At 41.2% G+C, this 21,997-nt stretch overlaps 1 protein-coding gene across 1 annotated transcript in view; it reads right to left on the bottom strand.

The window, feature by feature from the left end:
* Positions 1-995: 995 nt before the first annotated feature.
* The window catches only part of CDH5 (cadherin 5), a 34,644-nt gene continuing 13,642 nt past the window's right edge, over positions 996-21,997 (bottom strand). The window contains exons 2-12 of the mRNA XM_069738907.1: positions 11,673-11,870; positions 11,104-11,392; positions 9,785-9,904; positions 9,415-9,582; positions 8,984-9,171; positions 8,658-8,911; positions 7,609-7,736; positions 6,996-7,120; positions 5,681-5,789; positions 4,367-4,618; positions 996-4,123 (exon numbers count right to left, since the gene is read on the bottom strand). Of these exons, the coding sequence (XP_069595008.1) occupies positions 3,630-4,123; positions 4,367-4,618; positions 5,681-5,789; positions 6,996-7,120; positions 7,609-7,736; positions 8,658-8,911; positions 8,984-9,171; positions 9,415-9,582; positions 9,785-9,904; positions 11,104-11,392; positions 11,673-11,852 (2,307 nt within the window). The 5' untranslated portion in view covers positions 11,853-11,870 and the 3' untranslated portion in view covers positions 996-3,629. The remainder of the gene's footprint in view (positions 4,124-4,366; positions 4,619-5,680; positions 5,790-6,995; positions 7,121-7,608; positions 7,737-8,657; positions 8,912-8,983; positions 9,172-9,414; positions 9,583-9,784; positions 9,905-11,103; positions 11,393-11,672; positions 11,871-21,997) is intronic.

The raw sequence follows: 21,997 nt of genomic DNA, 5'->3' as shown, positions 1-21,997 counted from the left end.
TGGATCATCTGCACCAATCCTCCATTATAATCCTAGTGAATGTAGCAACAAAGATTGGAAGAGGAGGATGGAACATTGTCACCAGTACTAACCACTGACCTGGACAGAAAGTGACTGGGACCTTAGGCAGCTCAGTGAGTCCCCCCAACCCCCCAAGTAACATCTCAGGCTTCCACCCTTGCATATTAAAGCCCCATTTTTTTCTTGCGTCAAAAGACCCAAAACAAAGCTTCATATGACTTTGTTGGAGAAAGAATGAAAAAGTTATAGCGCTAAGAATACAGTGATGCAAAACTAAACTATTGTTTTTGTAAAAGTTTTTTAAGTTTCAAAAGTAGCAAAACATAAAAAATAAAAAAATGATATAAACCTGGAATCGCTGTGATCGTACTTAGCCGAAGAGTAAACCTGTCTTCTCACTCTTACTCCATCATTAGAGGCATTTGTTTCTTACGTAATGGCTGTATTTTTGGCTAAAAAACATTTTTGCAATTGGGTTTTATCACAATGAATACACTGTTTGCCCTTATACAGCATCTGTGTTGTGCTATCAGTGGCGGCTGAATGAGTTAACTGAGAAACCATCAGCGAGCTCTTGTCTGATAGGAGAGTTTTTAAACTTTTCTCCCTTTCTCTGACCCCCCTGTCAGCTGATTTATGACCGCGGACCACATCAAAGTTGTATGTGATGGAAACAAAGATCGTGTAAAAGCACCGTCTGTGGGTGGAGGCAGAATGAGTCAACTGAGGAACCGTCAGCGAGCTCGTTTTGCTAGTCTCTTAGGAAAGTTTCAAACTTTTCTCTATTTTTCTGAGCTCTTCTCAGCCACAGACCACATCAAAGTTGAATGTGCTGAAAACGACGAGCCTGTAAAGGCTGAACGGCGCAACATTTTTAATCAAACCCAATTGCAAAAATGATTTTTTTTTTTTTTAGCACCAACTATATGCATTTTAATTATAATAAAAAAAAAATAAATGACCCCAGACGTGGGTGGGTGGATGGACAACCCCTTTAATGTTATGGATGACACACGCACATATTCTCGACATACAAACTCTCCTATAAATTCCAATATTTTTTTTTTTGTATAATTTTATTAATTTTTATAAAAATATTAAAAAAGCAAAAAAAAAAAGAAAAAGAAAGAAAAAACACTAAATACCGCCCCCCCCACCCCCTATACAGATACATAGTACAGTAACCCAACGGCGCCATAATGCAATCCTATACGAGTATAATGGCGGTTAGTATACAGTCCCAATAACACATCATATAAATCATTACAGAGGGTTCCTGAGCGGGCGGTATTATACGTTACGTGATGGCGGTGCACAACACACCTCATCTCGTTATATCAGCGGCTAAATGTCAGGGGAACATGGCGAGCAGAGGCGAAATTCAAGTAATTAATCACAGAAGTATCCCTGAGGACGGAGAGAGGAAGATATAGTGTTAATAATCTCCGGCAGAGGAAGAATGGAAAACGAAAATAAAAAAATATATATGGCTTTGAGGGTCATTAATTTTTGGAAAGGATTTAATAAAAGCACCAGAAAAGTGGACGAGATTTGCACTTAATGAGGTCTCTTGGCGGAAGAACGAGTTAACTGAAAAACAGTCAGCGAGCTCATTTTGAAGGCGCGAAAGGAGAGTTTTTAACTTGCCGCTCTCTCTTTTTCTGATTTCTGATCACATACCACATCAAAGTTGTGTGTGCTGGATTCCATTGCTTCCGTGTTGTGCTGTATGAGTTAACTGAGAAACCATCAGCGAGCTCGTTCGGATGGTCTGAAAGGAGAGCTTCTAACTTTCCTCTTTTTCGGAGTTTCTCTCAGCTGTTTTATGACCGTAGGGGCCTACGAATGACGCTCCTGATGATCTCACCTCTGCTTGCTGTCATTGACTAAGATCCTTCATTGATTCCTGAAAAGCTGAAGTGATGGACACACGGGGGCTCATACACATCAGAAGTCCCTGAAGGATGTCAAGGAAAGGAAGGATTGGGCATGTTGTGATTTCACATGCCCGATCCTTTGTTTTCAAAGGCACCATTAACAGAATCTGATAGCCGCTTACTCCTCTCTGCCCATTGAGAATGCACGATTTTTAACTATTGCATGATCATTTTTTTTTATTTATTTTTTTTCTCATGTTTAATTGTATTTGTCTATATTTGCCGCCTTTTCACATGTAATGCACCATGGCGCTATAAAAATGAATAATAATAATAAAAAATAATAATAATCATAAAAAAAAATTAATGGCTGTGCGCTTTTGATCACAAGAGTCCAGTGGGCGGATCTTTCCCTCTGGACTGAAGTCTCACTAACTCCTCCCCTCTGCAATGGTGGCAGAACCATACACTGCAGAGCCAAAAACACAGCACAGCACCATAATAAATGATTGTGGTGCAGTAACGAGTCCTAGCCAGCAGATGGTGCAATAATAATAATAATAATCTTTATTTATATAGCGCCAACATATTCCGCAGCGCTTTACAGCAATGTACTAGTCACCTCCCAGTTGGCGATGGTTCAGGGTGTTTAAAATTTTTTTTTGCCTTTTTGTAAAAATTTTTTTTTTTAAGATCGTGCGCTTAAAACTTGCGTTTCAAAGAGGCGGCAAAATTTAGTGTCACTAATAACCCCTTTATTAATGTGTTAGTAAAGGGTTAACACCAAGGCTGTGTGCACACTTTCTGGATTTTTCGCTTTTTTTTCGCATCGTTTCGCAGGTTTTTTTTTGCAGATTTCCCACTATATTATTGCATTGGGAACCTCCGAAAAAAAAAAATGCAAAAAAGTGCAAAAAACGTGAAAAAACATGACATAAACGCATGTGGATTTCTTGCAGAAAATGTCCAGTTTTGTTCAGGAAATTTCTGCAAGAAATCCTGACGTGTGCACATAGCCTTAAGAGGATTGACTAGGATTAGACAAACACGTCTTCTCTTTTTGTGTTTTTTTCTAACCCAAACCAGCACCCTGTCTCTCCTCAGATTGTGTCTGCAGATTTTTTTTCTTCTTAGGCTGAACAATCCCTTTAAATAAATGAGTAAATGCTAGAAAGGGGGGAGGAGGGGGATGCAGCTGCAGTATTTCCTATGTAGTATTGGTATGAAATGATGTGCTGTGAGAGGGGAATGGGAGCAGCAAACGGCACAGCGCTGAGGTGGAGCCGCCCACTTAACATAGAGATAAGTTGCATAGTTATAAAGATAAATGGCACAGTCATAGAAATAATGCAAAAAGAAGGAGATTACCCCAAAAGGAGGCAGTTAAGGCACAATGTGATCTACATCATCTTTCTTGTTCATTTGATTATGTTAGTCAACTTTTCTAAATCCTTTTCCAGGAGGATCACGTTTGGCCCGTGTAGCTCGGAGTCCCGTTGAAGCAAACTTTGGAGGAGAACAGATGTATGAGGCTCTCGGGAGACTTCATAACTCTTCAGGGAGGCCGGGAGGTCTTCATTTTTTTTTTTTCAGGGAGCCTTCTAGACGTTCGAGAAGAGTTGCCAAACCTTCTACTGGTTCTCCACCTCAATGGTGGGACCAATCCAGAAGATCAGAAAGGGTGGAGAGGATGGAAGTGTGTGTTTGTTGGGTGTGGACTTGGCAGCCAGGTTAATAAGGAAACTCCTCCAGGTTTTCCAGGCCGTACAGGTCAGCCAGCATCTTAAATCTGGGGCCCCATTCATTTAACACATCATAGTCGATTTCAGAATCTGATGATCCGGACTCCAAGGAGCTGAGAGATTCCACATTCGACTCGGAGCCTTCATAGCCGAATATGTGGAGGGTGTCGTAGGGCAGGCAGTCTCCATCGTTGTCCGCGTCGTCTTTCTTCACTTCGATCATGGAGAACATGTCTCCATTTCTGGCTGGTTTCTGGACGTGGGCGTACAGGTTGGGGTAAGGCTCCACCATGTCAGGCTTTGACCTCGCCACGTTTCTACGCACAGAGTTGAGCACGGACACATCATATCCATTGGTGTCCATTTCTCCTCCTCCTTCCTCATCGTAGATCACCAGCTGCTCGTGGATTTCTGCTGGGTTCTTCATTAACATCAGGGGGCCATTACTGCGCATCCTCCGCAGTATCAGAAATGCTACGAGCACTGCAAAAACAAAATCAGAGATCAAAGTCAAGACCGTAAACTGCTCATTGATCTGGACACCCATGGTCCAACAGAAACTAGTGTAGGGTCAGTGTCACACATCCACTTTTCATGGTCCAAGTATGGAGCTGATCGGCATGTTGGGTTTGGGTCAATGGATATTGGAACCGCAAATCATGGATGTGTAAAACTGGCCTAAAAAGGAGTAATTTGATGGAGGCACCAGACCTGATGGAGACTCACCGCACAGAAGGATTAGCGCTAGGCTGCAGAAGATGATGATGATGGTGGAGGACGACACTGCCGTCTGCTTTAGGTATTCCTCACAGTAAGTGAATTTGCCTTCTTCGTTGCACTTGCAAACCGTGATGGTCAGAGTGTTGGTGCTGCTCAGGGGCGGCACTCCGTTGTCAGAGATCACTATTGGCAGGTAGTGGAACTTCGTCACATCGCGATTAAAGGCTCCATTCTTCACTACGATTTGTGCTGTATTATCTGCAGAGGAGAAAATGATCCCAGACGTCAGGTCACAGGTAACGTGAGACATCATCAGTGTATGAGACATTTATATGTCGACTGAGTGCACAAAGCTATGGGGTGCAGAGGCAGCATCACACTTGGGGTGCAGAGACAACATCACACTTGGGGTACAGAGGCAGCATCACAGTTGGGGTGTAGAGGCAGAAATCCTACTTGGGCTACAGAGGCAGCATCACACTTGGGGTGCAGAGGCAGTGGCCACACTTTAGGTGCAGAGGCAGTGGCCACACTTGGGGTGCAGAGGCAGCAGTCACTCTTGGGGTACAGAGGCAGCATCACACTTGGGGTGCACTGATCCCAGTAATGGGGGTCCCAGCATGCCAGTGGATGGAGCAGGAGCAGTAGTGCGCATGCATTGACCTCTGCTAGTCCCTTCTCTATCTACGGGTGCTGTAATGCGCATACATCACCACAGTGAGAGTTGCATTGGTCATGCTCGTGCAAATAAAGGACTCCCTTTCCAGTGATAATTGGGGGCTCCGATCCTGTAAAAATTATTTTGATGTTGGAATATGTCATTGTCCAGAATCATAAATAAAATAGCTAATCTGCAATACCACAATCAACCTGTAGGCAGGTGTGGCGCTATTTAAAAAATATATATATTTTTTGTTATTCTGGACAAACGCTCGATTCGTTTCAGCTTAGTGGAGATTGATTTGACTAGCTATATTATGGCCGCACCGCCGCTGCGAGGGTCCTGTTGCTTCTCTATAAATCTGGAGATGCTGGCACAATCATCTTGTGCGAAGTCCTGTACTTTGCTTATACTTCTTGCACTTGATTTCCTTCCTTCTCCTAATTTAGGACAGTTTACAAATTCCCCATCTGGTGAGTTCCGTTCTAGCGGAAGACGGGGCACGTATATTACAGAGGGAAATGCTCGCTGTACCCCGATAGATGGAGCCACCAGTCTTTAAATCAAAATGTCTACATTTTACAGAGCCACATCCTGAGTTTTCTGCGTGGTATTTGTGTGTGTGCACTGGAGGCTAACGGGGAAGAACAGCACAATACCGCGAATATCCACCACTGTGAAATTGTTTTCTTTCTCCGCCGAATAGTATGTAAACTTCGTCCCCGGGAGCATTTCATCCTTATCAGTTGCTGAGATGGTTAAGATGGCCTAAAAGGAGACAGATGAGCAAACGTTAAAGGTTAATGCTCAATTATTTCAACTTTGGATCAAAATTACTCAAGAGCGTCTCTGCCTCATTTAATGCATCCCATTATTTTATTAGCCTTGGCAGCAGCTGCATGGCATTGACCACTAAAGTTGAGTTTGTCGTCCACCCATACACCCAGCCTTTTTCAGTGTTTTAACATTTAGTACGTAATTATACATTTCATTTCTTCTGCCAAAGTGCCTGACCTTACATTTATCTACATTCAATTGTCATTTTTCAGTCCAAGCCGCCAGCTTACATAAATCCCACTGTCATAATAAATTACCTTGCAGGGTTTAGTATCATTTGCAAATATTGAAATAATGCTCCGTATGCCCTATACAGGGTCATTAATAAATGTTAAAAAGAAGAGGGCCCAATACTGACCCCTGTGATTCTCCACTGTTAACTGGGACCCAATTTGAGCGTTTTCCATTACTAACCACCCTCTGTTTCCTGTCCCTGAGCCAGTTAACCCAGCTACACATATGTTCCCCTATTTCCATTTATCTAATTTTATGTACCAACCATTTATATTATGTGGTACTGTATCAATTCATGCAAAAACCATAGAAAAGATTATTTATAACCAGAATTGGACTTTCATACATTGTGTCCATCAGGACAAATGGTTCTGAAGATACTCTAAATATATGATGGGACATACTTGTCAGTTTTGGAAGAAAGGGAATTGTCCCAGACTCTCAGGGGAGCTTTAAATTGCATGTACGTGTGCCTGAGTGCCACCGTCTAGTGGCTTCAAGTATGTTGTCTTTGGCGGTGTCCTCCGTGGATAGCCGAGAAGCACAGGAATGTGGAGAACAAAGTTTAACTTTTCATTACACAGATACAGACCCAAGACCAACAGATTGGGGTCTATATAAAGCGATAGTGCCCAGCTATTTCTGGCAATCTCATAGACATTGTATTGATCGGTGGTGGCATGAGTGGTGACCTCTTTATTCCAGAAGCGACACCTTATAAAAGGATTGGCAGTAGGAAATTAGACATGTTGGATCTTCATCGCCTGTCGGGGAGGAATCTGTGGCCCTCTGTACTCATTAGGTTATTATCCGGACCTTTTGATATCGACAGGTTTGACTGAACTTAGTTTACTTTTGGAAATCTCTGCAATATAAGTGCACAGACGGGTCGCAATCACTTACCTCGTCATTGGCGGTATTGTCACACACCCTTGGGGCGTAGGGCTCGGCAAATTCGGGGGCATTGTCGTTGACATCCAGCACCTGTACGTACACATTTGCTGACGACGATTTCTTCGTTGCAGAGTCTGCAATGAGGAGTTATTGTTAAATTTATAATCCTAAAATCACATTCTCCCATCATATTAAAAGGGTTGTCCACCTTTAGAAACAATTTATTTTTCACTTAGATGCATGTAATTGGTTGTAAAAAAAAAAAAAAATCATTTTTGCAATTAAAAATGTTGCACCGTTTGCCTTCTACAGCCTCTGTGCTGCCTTTTCTATTGCTGGCTGCAGAATGAGTTAACTGAGGATCTGTCAGTGAGCTCACAAATCTTTTTCTACCCTCCCCTGAGCTGATTTATGACCACAGATCACATTACAGTTGAACATAGCCTGTGCAAGCCAAACGATGCAAAATATTTAAAGAAACCCAATTACAAAAATGATTTTTAGTCCAAAATTTAAATAAAAAAGGGGATCCAAAGGTGAACAACTCCTTTAATTGACTCCACCAGAAATAAAATTGATGAAAATTTGCAGCACACCAAATAGAATGTAAAATAATACGTACCAACTTCTTCAGCGATTACAGTAAAATTGTGCCAAGCGCTGGTCTCTCTATCAAGCGACTTCCCAACATAAATACTTCCATTGTCGGTCACTCTAATTAGGTCGTCTTTGCTGGTTTTGGCAGAATACCTACAATGAGATAATAGAAGAAAAAGATCTGCACCACGTGGGACCCAAAAAATACGTCATCGATCACACAGTCCTAGAAAACCCCAAATTACAATTTGTACAATTGTTACGGTTTTTAATCACTGCACAGAATTCTATGGCTAAAGACTATTGACCAGCCTGAAACGCGTCAGTATTTTTATTTTTATTTTTTTACTTTTTTTGGGGAAATAAATGGTAGTTTTTCTAATGCTTTGGTAATGCTGTGCAGATTTATATGCCTTTTGAACAATTTTGCAAAATAGTTTTTTTATTTTTTTTTTATTTTAAAATTCTGCCATCAATCTTAACATAGTATGTGTCGTAAAGAAGATAAAAACAACTAATGAAATTTTCTTTCAGAGAAAAGAGTTTAATATGTAATAATGAAGCATGTGGCTCACTGTTAGTGTTTCTACCTCCGATACAGCAGGTTGCAAATACTTAATAAAAAGATGTAGTGGTATAAAAATTAAACCAAAGGGCATCCCTCCAATGGTGGACGTGAAATGTTCTCTTACTTTCCTTAATATAAAAACTACACAGGATGTAAATTTGTATCTGATATATACTAGTGCAGCATGTAGCTCACTGTTAGTGTTTCTACCTCCCATACAATATGTTGCAAAGACTTAGGAAAAAGAAGTAGTGGTATAACAATTTAACATATAAGGGCATCCCTCCAACAGTGTCCATTGTAGGGGACATGTTCTCTTAGTTTCCTTTATAAAAAGCTACACGGGATGTAAATGTGTGTCTAATATATATGTCTAATATATACTAGTACAGCCTGTGGCTCACTGTTAGTGTTTCTGCCTCCATTCATTTTTATTTTTAATTTTTAACCGTAATAGAAATATTTCTGCATGGTTACGATACAACAAATTAAATAACGATTCTTACCGCACAACTTTTTTGGGAAAATCAGGGTCTACGGCCGATACAAAACCGATATTTTTCTGTTTCTCATCCTCTTTCACCTTGAACAGGTAGAAAGGGTCCATGAACTCGGGGGGTTCATCCACATCCAAGACGTTGATGATGACTTCAGTGGTGCTGCTTGGCCTTTGCTGGTTTGCCACTCGGAGGTCAATGGAGGGGTCGGTGACTTCAATGCTCATTCTGAATTGTTTATCACTACTCTCGTAGTTCAGAGGCTGAAACGAGAGACGTGTTTATAGCAAGAGGCACAGACGGGCGAAAAGATGGGCAGAGGCCCCTTTTCATACCTTTGTGAGAATGATTATCCCTTCGTTGGTCTGGGGATTGCTTTTTATCTTAAACCATTGCTCAAATATGCCTTTCATAAAAGTGTACTTGGCAATTCTGTTCTGTGGTTCATCAACATCTTCTACCGAAATCTTTCCCACCACTTCTCCAACTCTCAGATCCTCGTAGACGTTGAACGTGTACTGTTCTGTGAATTTGGGGAAACATTAGGGTCAGGTCAATCATCGTATTGGTGCTGGAAGTTTGCTGGACGTTTCAGGGGTTCACAAGGTGCAAATATATGTTTGTTGATTTATGGAGAGGACCTTCGAAAAGCCATGAGCATGAATGGTCCCCCACGAGAAGGTTGACTTCCAAAGTTCAACATTTTAATATGTCTTCGTTTCTGACACAGATGATCTATTTTCTGGCACCCTAAGTTGATACTTACTCTTTGTGAAAGTCGGAAAGTTGTCGTTGATATCACTCAAGTGGATGATGACCGTCGCTGAGCTCGAAAATCCACCACTTAGTCCCGGAGAATCCTTGGCTTGCACAATGACTTCATAACTGGCTTTTGTCTCTCTGTCTAAGTAGGAACTCAGGGTATAGATTTCACCTACAGAAAATATAAAAAAAGATGTAATGGAATATCACTGGATTGGTAAGGATCCAGGCTGTGCCCCCATTCAAGGGACACTTAGGTGGGAATCTAGACCCTAGATCTACAGCCACTTCCTTCTTGGTAGGGTTCTCCATGTTCATAAAGTGATTCACCATCATTTTATAGGATGGGAATACCCCTCTAAGTATTGACTTACCAGTGATTTCATTGATCTTGAAGTGTTCATAACCTTGAAGGATTTTGTATGTTACTTTGGCGTGCCCAGCCACCGTGGGATCGTCAGGGTCTACTGCATTAATCTTGGTCACCAAGATATCTAAGTAAACAAGAAAAGAACATAATATACATCACAAATATATCTTCAATTTATTCAGGAAAAATATGTTCTATGGAAACAAAGACCTGGGGATGTGAAAATCCAGTTGGTTTAAATCTTCTTGGCCCCAACATATAGGGTTGTAAGGTGCAGAGGTTCTCGTATCTGGCTCCATGAGCCTAAGGTTCCTCCAACTGTATACCGTAACTAGGGTCATCTTTTGCATCGGGGCTTCAAAAGTTTCAAATTATACCTTTTTATGACATCCACCCCCCTCAACACACTTTAGATCATTGTCTTATTCCCCCCGGAATCAATGGGTCTGTTCAATTTTTCTTTAAAGGTATAGGTCAGAGGTGTCAAACTGCATTCCTCGAGGGCTGCAAACAGGTCATGTTTTCAGGATTTCCTTAGTATTGCACAGGTGATGGAATCATTCTGTGCAGGTGATTAAATTATCACCTGTGCAACACAAGGAAATCCTGAAAACATGATTGGTTTGCAGCCCTTGAGGAATGCAGTTTGACACCTCTGGTATAGGTGGTTCAAGTCTCCCATGTTAATGGAGTGGTGGTGATCATGTGTGGCCACCACTCTTACAGACAGTGAATGGAGTTGGTGGTGAGCATGTGTGGCCACCACTCCTATAGACAGTGAATGGAGTGGTGGTGATCATGTGTGGCCGCCACTCTTACAGACAGTGAATGGAGTGGTGGTGATCATGTGTGGCCGCCACTCTTACAGACAGTGAATGGAGTGGTGATGATTATGTGTGGCCACCACTCCTACAGACAGTGAATGGAGTGATGGTGATCATGTGTGGCCACCTCTCATATAAACAGTGAATGGAGTGGTGGTGAGCATGTGTGGTCACCATTCCTACAAACAGTGAATGGAGCAGTGGTCGCACATGCTCAACACCCCTTCATTCACATGAGGAATTTTGGGATCTCAGTTCTCTTGATCGGTCAGAGATTCAACGCTTGGGCTCTTAGTAATTAGAAATAACCTCTTCAATACTTGGGAATTGTAAGGCCATATTATTTCCACTATTTCCTTATTTCCTCGGAAACAGAACCTTTTCTATAAATTTGTTTTCACGGATCTAGTTGGAATTGCATATTTTTGAGAAAGTTTGGGTCTATTTGACCTTCTTCTGGGGACCCTACCTTTACAAAATTAGAGAACAAAAGACATACCTGTTGCGGACATCTCTGGGACTGAGGCATTGTACGCCTCTTGAGTAAATATGGGGGCGTTGTCATTAATATCAATGAGTCGGATTGAAAACATCTCAGGAGGCTCTAGAGTTTTCTTGGAGATAGTATCTACAAGCAGAGCGGTCAGGTTATATTGTGCCTTCTTCTCGCGATCCAGCCTCTCGTAGCCATAGATGTCTCCTGTGTCCTCTTTCACTTTGAAGAGGGTGTTAGCGTACTCTCCCTGTAGTATGTACTCTGCATTTGTGCGGAGCTTAGTGGATTTCAGCTAAAAATACAAAAATAAATTACTTACTAATGCTTAAAAGTAGCAATATTACACTTCTCAACACCTCAATAGTCCTTTGTTGACCACCTATTTTGCCCTTGAGAACCATCATTTATGAATGGGCAGATTTGACAAAGCTCGAATCTGCAACGTTTTGATGTGCTACCCTTGTTATTGGGGGTTTATTTTGGGTTCCAGAAATATAATAATGGATTAGCTGGTGTCCGGTGACCCCCGGGACTATTTACTATCTGTTCCGTCGCTCCCACCATCCTCTTACCGTTCCTATCATATACGGAATATTGGTCTGCTCTTCAAGGGTACTGATCTGATTCCACACCCAGTGTCTCTTCACACGCCGCCTGGTCTCGCCATCTTGCTCCTCTTGGTGGGTACACAGGACCATGTGACAGAAGACGTTGATGATGACCAGCAGATGAAGCAAAAGCAACTTCTTCATTGCTGGATTTCCAGCGGTCTATGAACGAGAACCATGGATTATTTCTTAGTATATTACACAGAAGCTGAAGATGAGAAATCTCAACATCTACTGTATACCTACTGTATTGCCATACTTGAACCCATAAACTCATGTAGATGCCATACCTGAACCCATAAACTCATGTAGATGCCATACCTGAACCCAGAAACTCATGTAGATGCCATACCTGAACCCAGAAACTCATGTAGATGCCATACCTGAACCCAGAAACTCATGTAGATGCCATACCTGAACCCAGAAACTCATGTAGATGCCACACCTGAACCCAGAAACTCATGTAGATGCCATACCTGAACCCAGAAACTCATGTAGATGCCATACCTGAACCCAGAAACTCATGTAGATGCCATACCTGAACCCAGAAACTCATGTAGATGCCATACCTGAACCCAGAAACTCATGTAGATGCCACACCTGAACACAGAAACTCATGTAGATGCCATACCTGAACCCAGAAACTCATGTAGATGCCATACCTGAACCCAGAAACTCATGTAGATGCCATACCTGAACCCAGCAACTCATGTAGATGCCACACCTGAACCCATAAACTCATATAGATGCCATACCTGATCCCAGAAACTCATGTAGATGCCATACCTGAACCCAGAAACTCATGTAGATGCCATACCTGAACCCAGAAACTCATGTAGATGCCACACCTGAACCCATAAACTCATGTAGATGCCATACCTGAACCCATAAACTCATGTAGATGCCATACCTGAACCCAGAAACTCATGTAGATGCCACACCTGAACCCATAAACTCATGTAGATGCCACACCTGAACCCATAAACTCATGTAGATGCCATACCTGAACCCATAAACTCATGTAGATGCCACACCTGAACCCAGAAACTCATGTAGATGCCACACCTGAACCCATAAACTCATGTAGATGCCATACCTGAACCCATAAACTCATGTAGATGCCACACCTGAACCCAGAAACTCATGTAGATGCCATACCTGAACCCAGAAACTCATGTAGATGACATACCTGATCCCATAAACTCATGTAGATGCCATACCTGAACCCATAAACTCATGTAGATGCCATACCTGAACCCATAAACTCATGTAGATGCCACACCTGAACCCAGGAACCCAGAAACTCATGTAGATGCCATACCTGAACCCAGAAACTCATGTAGATGCCATACCTGAACCCAGAAACTCATATAGATTTCACAACTAATATACTGTAGATGCCAGACCAGGCCCTTAAACTAATATAGATGCAAACTAATACAAATGCAAGACCAGAGTCCTTAAACTGGAACAAAATGAGAGACCAGGCCCCATAACCTAATACAGATGCCAGACCAGGCCCCCTAAACTAATACAGATGCCAGACCAGGCCCCCTAAACTAATATAGATGCCAGACCAGGCCCCCTAGACTAATAAAGATGCCGGACCAGGCCCCCTAAACTAATACAGATGCCAGACCAGGCCCCTTAAACTAATACAGATGCCAGACCAGGCCCCCTAAACTAATACCGATGCCAGACAAGGCCCCCTAGACTAATACAGATGCCAGACCAGGCCCACTAAATTAATACAGATGCCAGACCAGACCTCTAAACTTATACAGATGCCGGACCAGGCCCCCTAAATTAATACAGATGCCAGACCAGGCCCCCTAAAGTAATACAGATGCCAAATCAGGTACCCTAAACCAATACCGATGTCAGACCAGGCCCCTTAACTAATGCAGATGTCAGACTAGGCCCCTTAACTAATTCAGATGCCAGACCAGGCCCACTAAATTAATACAGATGCCAGACCAGCCCCTAAACTAATACCGATGCCAGACCAGACCCCTAAACTAATAACAATGTCACACCATGCCCCGTAAACTAATACAGATGCCAGGCCAGACCCCTAAACTAATACAGATGACAGACTAGGCCCCCTAAATTAATACAGATGCCAGACCAGGCCCCTAAACTAATACAGATGCCAGACCAGGCCCCCTAAACTAATACAGATGCCAGACCAGGCCCCCTAAACTAATACAGATGCCGGACCAGGCCCCCTAAACTAATACAGATGCCAGACCAGGCCCCCTAAACTAATACAGATGCCAGACCAGGCCCCCTAAACTAATACAGATGCCAGACCAGGGCCCCTAAACTAATACAGATGCCGGACCAGGCCCCCTAAACTAATACAGATGCCAGACCAGGCCCCCTAAACTAATACAGATGCCAGACCAGGCCCCCTAAACTAATACAGATGACAGACCAGGCCCCCTAAACTAATACAGATGCCAGACCAGGCCCCCTAAACTAATACAGATGCCAGACCAGGGCCCCTAAACTAATACAGATGCCGGACCAGGCCCCCTAAACTAATACAGATGCCAGACCAGGGCCCCTTAAACTAACATATATTAGAGGGGATAGAGCTGCAAAAAGTGGCCATTTTTTTCCTATTCTTCCCTGTCGGTGGGCACGAGATTGATATAAAAGTTTTCAAAAAAGTGATCACTTCTACATGGGAGGACATAAGTACGGAATTCTGCCTTTCAGGAGCCTGGGAGAGGTGGAAAAGATCAATATGTACACTGCAATACCAATCATATAGGTTATGATGCAGATGTCAGGAAGATACAGCGGGGACGTATTTTTAGGGTCCTGATAGAAATGGAGGGGGCACAATGTGTATGACCCAATTTTCGGGAAGATGTTGGGGCGCAGGGATCTGTTGCGGAGTAGAACTGGTTTACCTTTGTGATAAATCCCCGCAGAGTATTTAGAAAAATAAGAGCGGAGGAAGCCATGACATTTTTTTTTTTTTTTCGTTGAAAGACATTTCATTTACAATTCCCAGCGGAGACCATTACGCCGAATAAACCCGACTCGTCCATAATAAACCCATCTTCATAAAACGGAAAGTATTGGCTTCTAGATTTTTCCGCGCAAGGTTAATGGAAGGTTAAACATGCTCTAATATTGACCGCTTATTGCAGTCAATGGAAAAAAAATTGGTGGCGGCGGACTGTGCGGTTTTATTAGTCGCATTACCTTGCGCCCAGAGTAACCAGACAATTAATAAATCTGCCATTTCCAAGAGGTGAAATCTGGGATTTTCCATTTATACAATGCATTTTTTTTCTCTTTTACTGTCAGATATTTTTTTTATTTATTTATTTATTATTTTTACCTTTTCTCAGGATTTCTTAGATTTCCCGAGAGTATTTTACAGAAAATAAAGATAATATTTGTTATATTTATTCAGTCTGGCGGTAATCCTTTTTTTTTTTTTATTCCCTCTCTGAGAATATTTATAATATGCGATTTCTCACTCTAGCTGTGGGATTTTATTATTTAATTTCTGGAATAATATTAATATTCCGAAGAGGCAAAAAAAAAATCGTTATGTAGTATAAAATACATTAGTTTTACTATTATATAAATGGGAGGATCACTTAGTAAGCTTTGGAAGGAAGTCTTTGCAGTTCAGGAGTAATACTTTTTTAGAAATTTTAAGGAAGCCTTCCCAGTGGAGTTTCACCTTACCTTGCATTGGAAAGGAGTCTTTGCAGTTAAAGGAATCGTCCATTTTTGGGGTCGTTTTATTTTATTTATTAATTTTTTTTTAAATGCATATATTTGGGATTAATAATATATATTTTTAATAATAATAATATTAAATTTTTGCAATTGGGCTTCCTTTAAAATTTAGCACCATTTGTTTTTTTTTTTAAGCACTTTGTTTTCCAGCAAATTTATCCTTGATGTGGTCATAAATCAGTTAAGAGGAGCTTAGAAATTAAACATAGAATTACAAACTCTTCTGGCAAGCTGTCAGGATGAGCTCACTGATGGATGCTCAGTTAATTAATTCTGCAGCCAACAAAATAGACATAGAGGCTGTAGAAGACAAAGTGCAGCAGTAGTTCTCGGCCCCAAATATATGCACTTAAGTAACAAAAAATGATCTTAAATTTGAAGAACCTCTTTAAATAGTGTCTTTGTATCTACTATTGGAAATGAGTCTTTACAGTTCAGTAGTGGAACTATATCAGCCATTAGAAAGGAGTCTTTACAGTTCAGAAGTGAAAATATATCAGCCATTGGAAAGGAGACTTTACAGATCAGAAGTGAAACTATATCAGCCATTGGAAAGGAGTCTTTACAGTTCAGATGTGTAACTATATCAGCCATTGGAAAGGAGTCTTTACAGTTCAGAAGTGAAACTATATCAGCCATTGGAAAGGAGTCTTTACAGTTCAGTAATGTTACTATATCAGTCACTGGAAAGGAGTCTTTACAGTTCAGAAGTGAAACTATATCAGCCATTGGAAAGGAATCTTTACAGCTTAGACGTGTAACTATATCAGCCATTGGAAAGGAGCCTTTACAGTTCATAAGTGTACCTATATCAACCACTGGAAATGAGTCTTTATAGTTTAGCAGTCTATATATATCAGCCACTGGAAAGGAGTCTTTACAGTTCAGAAGTGCAACTATATCAGCCATGGGAAAGGAATCTACAGTTCAGTAGCATAACTATATGAGAAATTGGAAAGGAGTCTTTTACAGTTCAGCAGTGTAACTATATCCCATGTTGGAAAGGAATCTTTACAGTGCACGAGTATTAGCATATCTTGTATTGGAAAGGGGTCTTCACAGTTCAAGAATATTCTTATATCTAATAAGTGAAATGATTCTTTACAATCCAGTAGTATGATATGACTGAAGTATTTTCCTTTCATTAGGGAGACTATATCTGTCCTTGGAAAGGATTCTTTGCAGTACAGTAGTGTAACGTTTAAAAAGGTCAGTTAAAGCCCATATTCAATATAATATTCTGGCAGTTTCTGTTTTATGTTATGACTTACATTGGGTCCATTACACAATGGTTCCCAAGTGACTTATTGGGTGCCCCATTCTTAAAATTGCACAGCAAATAGGAGAAGCAATGCAATTTAAAGCTACAGGCACCACAACCGTGGATCCGCTTTGAGGAAAAATAATGACCATTAAAAGCTTTAAATCACTTGTGATACACCCATTAACATCTCGGCTTTATCGTCTATATCCCGAAATCTGATTTTGTGCCTTAAATACAAATGGTTTGTCAAGTATCGTCCGCTTCTATTAATTGCATGATTCATGGCGCAGGAAGCTGCTGACATTTGCACAGACGTGGTTCGCTCAGGGAGCAATGCTTTAATGTGAGCTTTTAATCTACGCAAAACAATACCTACAAGAAACAAAATGACCAAAATGATCATTGTTTTGTGTATATTTTTTGTGTTTATTTTTTGTGCTTATTTTTTTGTACGTTTTCTATGCAAAACAATGACGGCAGACATTGGAAATAAGGGAGACTCGGCCGTAGGTGTCTGCTGCTGATTCAAGTGTCCTGCGAGAGATCCAAGGACATTACTTGTGGTTCGTAAGAAAGACAAGAGGCTGATTATATAATTGATACCTTGGTAATAATTCTATATACTTCCTTATTATTTAAATTTAATGGCCATTTAAATTTTTTATAAAGCAATAATACACATGAAAATAAAAAACTTGGGAGAAGATTACAGTTCGTTACCTTGGAGACCGACCACTACTTCTAGATACCAGAACAGGTGCAATGCTTACAAGCTCTTTTCTTTTGATCTTGTAAGCACTGTGTGGAAATTGGCAAGGATCGCTGAGGCTTGCCGGCCAACTTCAGCTCAGTGCTTACAAGCTAAATAGCAGCGGTGGTTGTTCTTTGGTGCTTGTTTTTACCATGTATGAAAATGAGAAGAACCCTTTATCTTGGTCCCTGACCTGCGAGTTGTGATGTCATCAAACCTGGTGTGATGATGTCACCGAATATGAGGTGTTCAGCCAATCAGCCGCATCCATCTAAAGGATCTTGAGATGAAGTATCCCAAGACCTCATTTATAATGTAGGGGGCAAAGCAGGACTTTGGGTTGTGTCACCTTCCAGACCCTTGGCATTTCCCGATTACCCACCTGGGCATTAATTAGGATCAAAAGTTAGTAATTCCTCCATCAATTAGTAGGAATAGATAGTGGACGCGAAGAATTCGTCTCTTTCACTCTTGAAAACCTGGTCGGCTCATATAGTATATTGATTTTCATATGTAGCATGTAATACTTCATTTCTCCTGTGGGGGTGCTGCAGGGAAATCAAACACTAGCTCAAAAGGTTCTCTTTCAGATGACAGCTGATTGCTGGGGATCCCAAGAGTGATACTCTCTGTTATCAGTCTATTTTCAGAGGACCTTTTTGTAAAGGGGTTATCCGGGACTATTTCATTTTTTTTTACTACGGGCCTATGAATTCAAAGGCAAGTAGTTGGTATCCAACTGCCCTGTTGTGCCTAGTACCAATCGCTGCTAGCACAGAGCGGTTGCAGATAGTTTCTGCTGACGTCACATTGACAGAGCAGCAGCTTCTCTTCCACTCTGCTCTCTTGGTGGGAATTGACTGCTAATGTCATGCTGATTGCCAGCTGGCTCCCCACTGCCTGACTGCGGGGAGCCAGCTGTCAATCAGCATGATGCTGACATTCATACCTCGTCGACAGAGCAGCCTGGAAGAGTAAGAGCTGCCCTGTTGATATGAAGCAGCAGAATCACTGAAGGAGCAGTCTGTGACCACGTTGAGCTGTCGCTGGGCAGAACAGGCAGGTTGTGAGCAGTTCCCTGCCTGCTAGTTTGTAGGCTCATAGTAAAAAAAATAAAATAGTCCTAAATAACTCCTTTACTAAAAACACACAAGACCTCCAGGAATTTGTGGATCGGCTCACTTGAAAACAAGACAAGGAGTCACCAAAGCTATTCTACATGTCTGAAGAATTAGAAAGCAAACAATTGATTGTTTGAGGTAGCTCATTCCAGAGTGTTGGTGCAGCATTTGAGAAGTTGTCAAAATGTATTTGAAGGGCTGTGATTAAAGAAGACAGTGGTTGTGAATCTTTGGTGGACTAAAAAGTGCTAAATCAAGAAAGAAGGAAAGTGAAACATTTCAGAGGATGAGAGGAAGCAAGTGTGAACTAGTGTATTCCCTAATTTAGGAAGCTCATAATCAGCCGGAATAGATAGTGTCCAAAAAGAGCACTTCTTTCTGTCTCACTGGAGGACCTAGCCTGAACATGTGTAGGCCATTATTTTTATAGAGCATCACGTAATACTTCAGTTCACCTGTTGGAGTGCTGTAGGAAAACCAGACATTAGCTTAAAAAGTCCTTGGCAAATTACAGTTGATTACTGTGGACCCCAGATGTGACACTCTATGAAGTCCATGTATTACATGGATAGGCCATTAGTTTCAGTGAGCATCATGTAATACTTCAGCTCACCTGTTGGAGTGCTGTAGGAAAACCAGGCACAAGCTTAAAAAGTCCTTGGCAAATTACAGTTGATTACTGTGGACACCAGATGTGATACTCTCTATGAAGCCCATGTGTAGGCCATTAGTTTCAGTGAGCCTCATGTAATACTTCAGCTCGCCTGTTGGAGTGCTGTAGGAAAATCAGACACTCAAAAATTCCTTGGCAGATTACAGTGGATTACTGTGGACCCCAGTGGTGACACGCTCTATGAAAAGTCTATTTTCACAGGACCCTTTAATTAAAAGCACACAACCGGTCCTAGTCCTAAAACAAACTTCATTGCCCACAGTATGCTCATTTCTAAAAAAAATTGATAATTTTTTTCAACAGCCTTTCCACGTCTGCTCCGACATAATACAAGTAGCCAGACCTTTATATATAAAGGTTGGTTTAATTATACCACACGGAAAAACAAAACAAAACAACCCGCAACGCTCTCTCTTTTTTTTTTTATATAAAAATGTGCTAAAAGGTCAACGAGACCTATGAAAAGCATTCAGATTTTATGAGTCATTATATATGGAATGGTAAAACGAAATGTATCAGTGCGCCGCTCCACGATAAGTGGCGCTGGTACTCCCACTGTTGGGAGTAACTGGAGAGGTGAAACCCACGTCCTTCAGGTTTCGCTGCTTCCTGCCGTTGTTCATATGAAGGGAGTGGGAGGAGAGCTGGCAAAATTCCAGCTCTCTCTAATTACGTTAAGTGAAATTTTCCTATGAGCATTAGGTAATCCAGGACGTTTCCTTCGGCGTGACTGCTTATTTCAACGACGGAGATAATTCTCCCAAGAAAATGATTTTCTCTCAGCTATTATACAGTCTGTGCTTAATAGGATTCACCTTTTAATTACTGTTCTGAACCCGAAATGTTAAATATGATGTGGAGTTATCAATCAATTCTGCAAACTGCCAAGTGGCTACGGCTTCGCGTAGAGAGGCTTCTTATAATATTCTGACGGTGGAAAAGTACTAAATACGCAACATCATAGAATGAGCCTATATGTTTTATATTTTTGCAATATGAAATGAAGGGTTCCTCCAGCAACTAGAGCCCCAAAATTGCCCCCCCAAATAGTGTGGTTCCCATTTTTTTTAACTGTATTTAAATAAATAATCAACATTAAAGGGGCTCTCTAAGAAGGTGATAAAATAGCCCCATCATGTGATTCAAATGGCAGCCTTACCTAGCCATTTGTCAGGACAGGCTGTAGTCTGTAAAAAAGCATCTCCCGAGATCTGCGTCCAAACTGACAGAGGAATTTATTTATTTTCCTGTCACAGCCCTTCACAGTCAGCTCCGGTATGTGTGCTTATGATACAGCTCCTCTGTTAGTTGAGACACAGGTCTTGGGAGCGGTGTTTCTTCAGTAAGCATACCGTCATGACAGGTGACTAGGATGTTCTGCCCTTTGAATTATCTGATGGGGGGGCTATTTTAATCCATTCTTGTAAAACCTTTTTAAAGACTTATTGAATTATTTGTTCTCCTGTCACAGCCCTTCTCCAGCTGCTCTGTTGTGTGTTATGACAGCTCCTCTGTCAGTTGAGACACAGGTCTCAGGAGTTGTGCTTTTTTAGACTGCAGACCGTCCTGACATGGGACTAGTAACAAAAAACTGACTGGCACTTCCAAATCAGAAAAAGGATGTGTACAGGTGTGAACTGGGGGCAGTGACCTCCATATATCCATAGTTTTTTGTCATTGCATATCAGCCCTCTGACCGAGCACTCCGCCCTCCATCTTGTGGTGGTTTTAATTGCAGCAGGATCCAACCTACCCATAAATTCAGTCTTAAGCCTAAGAGATGTATTCACACTAGACATGTAGGTTATTATCTAGAGCAGTAATGCTATTTATATTTCATATATTACATATTTATATGCTTTAGCACTACAGACTCACGTGACTACTCTTAGGTTCGTCTGTGTGAGTTCTTTCCTGTAATCTTCCATGTTGTGAAGATGAATATAATGGTTTAGGAATGTCCCAAGTAAAATAGTTCATTTTCCGGCAATGTAAGACTTGGCAGCAAACCCCAAGAAACCAGAAACTTGAGAACCATCTTACTAGAAATCAGGACAAGGAGCCACCAGATAAAACTGATCTACAGGTATCAAGAATTAGCAAAATAACTTGTTTGAGGTGTCTCATTCCAGGGCATAGGTGCAGCATGAGAGAAGTCTTGTCTTGAAAATGCATTTAAAGGGCTGCAATAGAGGAGGGCAATGACTGTGGGTCTTTGGCAAACTAAAAGTGGTACAATTAGAAAAATAAGTGAACATTTCCAGAGAGCCCATTATTTTGACAATTAATGCAATAGTCTCGGTAGGAAATGATTAGGGTCTGAATTTAAAATGGGAATTAATCAGCTATTTACTGTGCTGGTAATGAGGCGAGACGGTCACGACCATCCCTTAGTGAATTCCTCAGTTTATTAATATCCTAAAAAGAAATATAATCTTGTAATTATATTCTTCAAATATCATCTCCTGTTTTACATACTCTTATGTGTGCGGGCTAACAATGCACTGAATGTTTCCTAATAAGATGCAAATGAAAGGTGTGGAATAGGTACATTCATTAAAATAAAGCACTGCTAATTAAGAAGGGGCAATCAGAGGGGTCTGAGGCTCTGATTAAGATGCGTGTAGTTTAGATATTGTACCGGGAGTTCATGTTTTAAAAATTTACATTATCATTTCTTATTTTCTTTCATTTGCATCTTATTAAAATGGT

The sequence above is a fragment of the Ranitomeya imitator genome, chromosome 9 (genome assembly GCF_032444005.1).
Source record: "Ranitomeya imitator isolate aRanImi1 chromosome 9, aRanImi1.pri, whole genome shotgun sequence".
Classification (NCBI taxonomy): Eukaryota; Metazoa; Chordata; class Amphibia; order Anura; family Dendrobatidae; genus Ranitomeya; species Ranitomeya imitator.
Note: the sequence above shows the minus strand (reverse complement) of the source record. Positions and strands in the feature narration are given on the sequence as shown.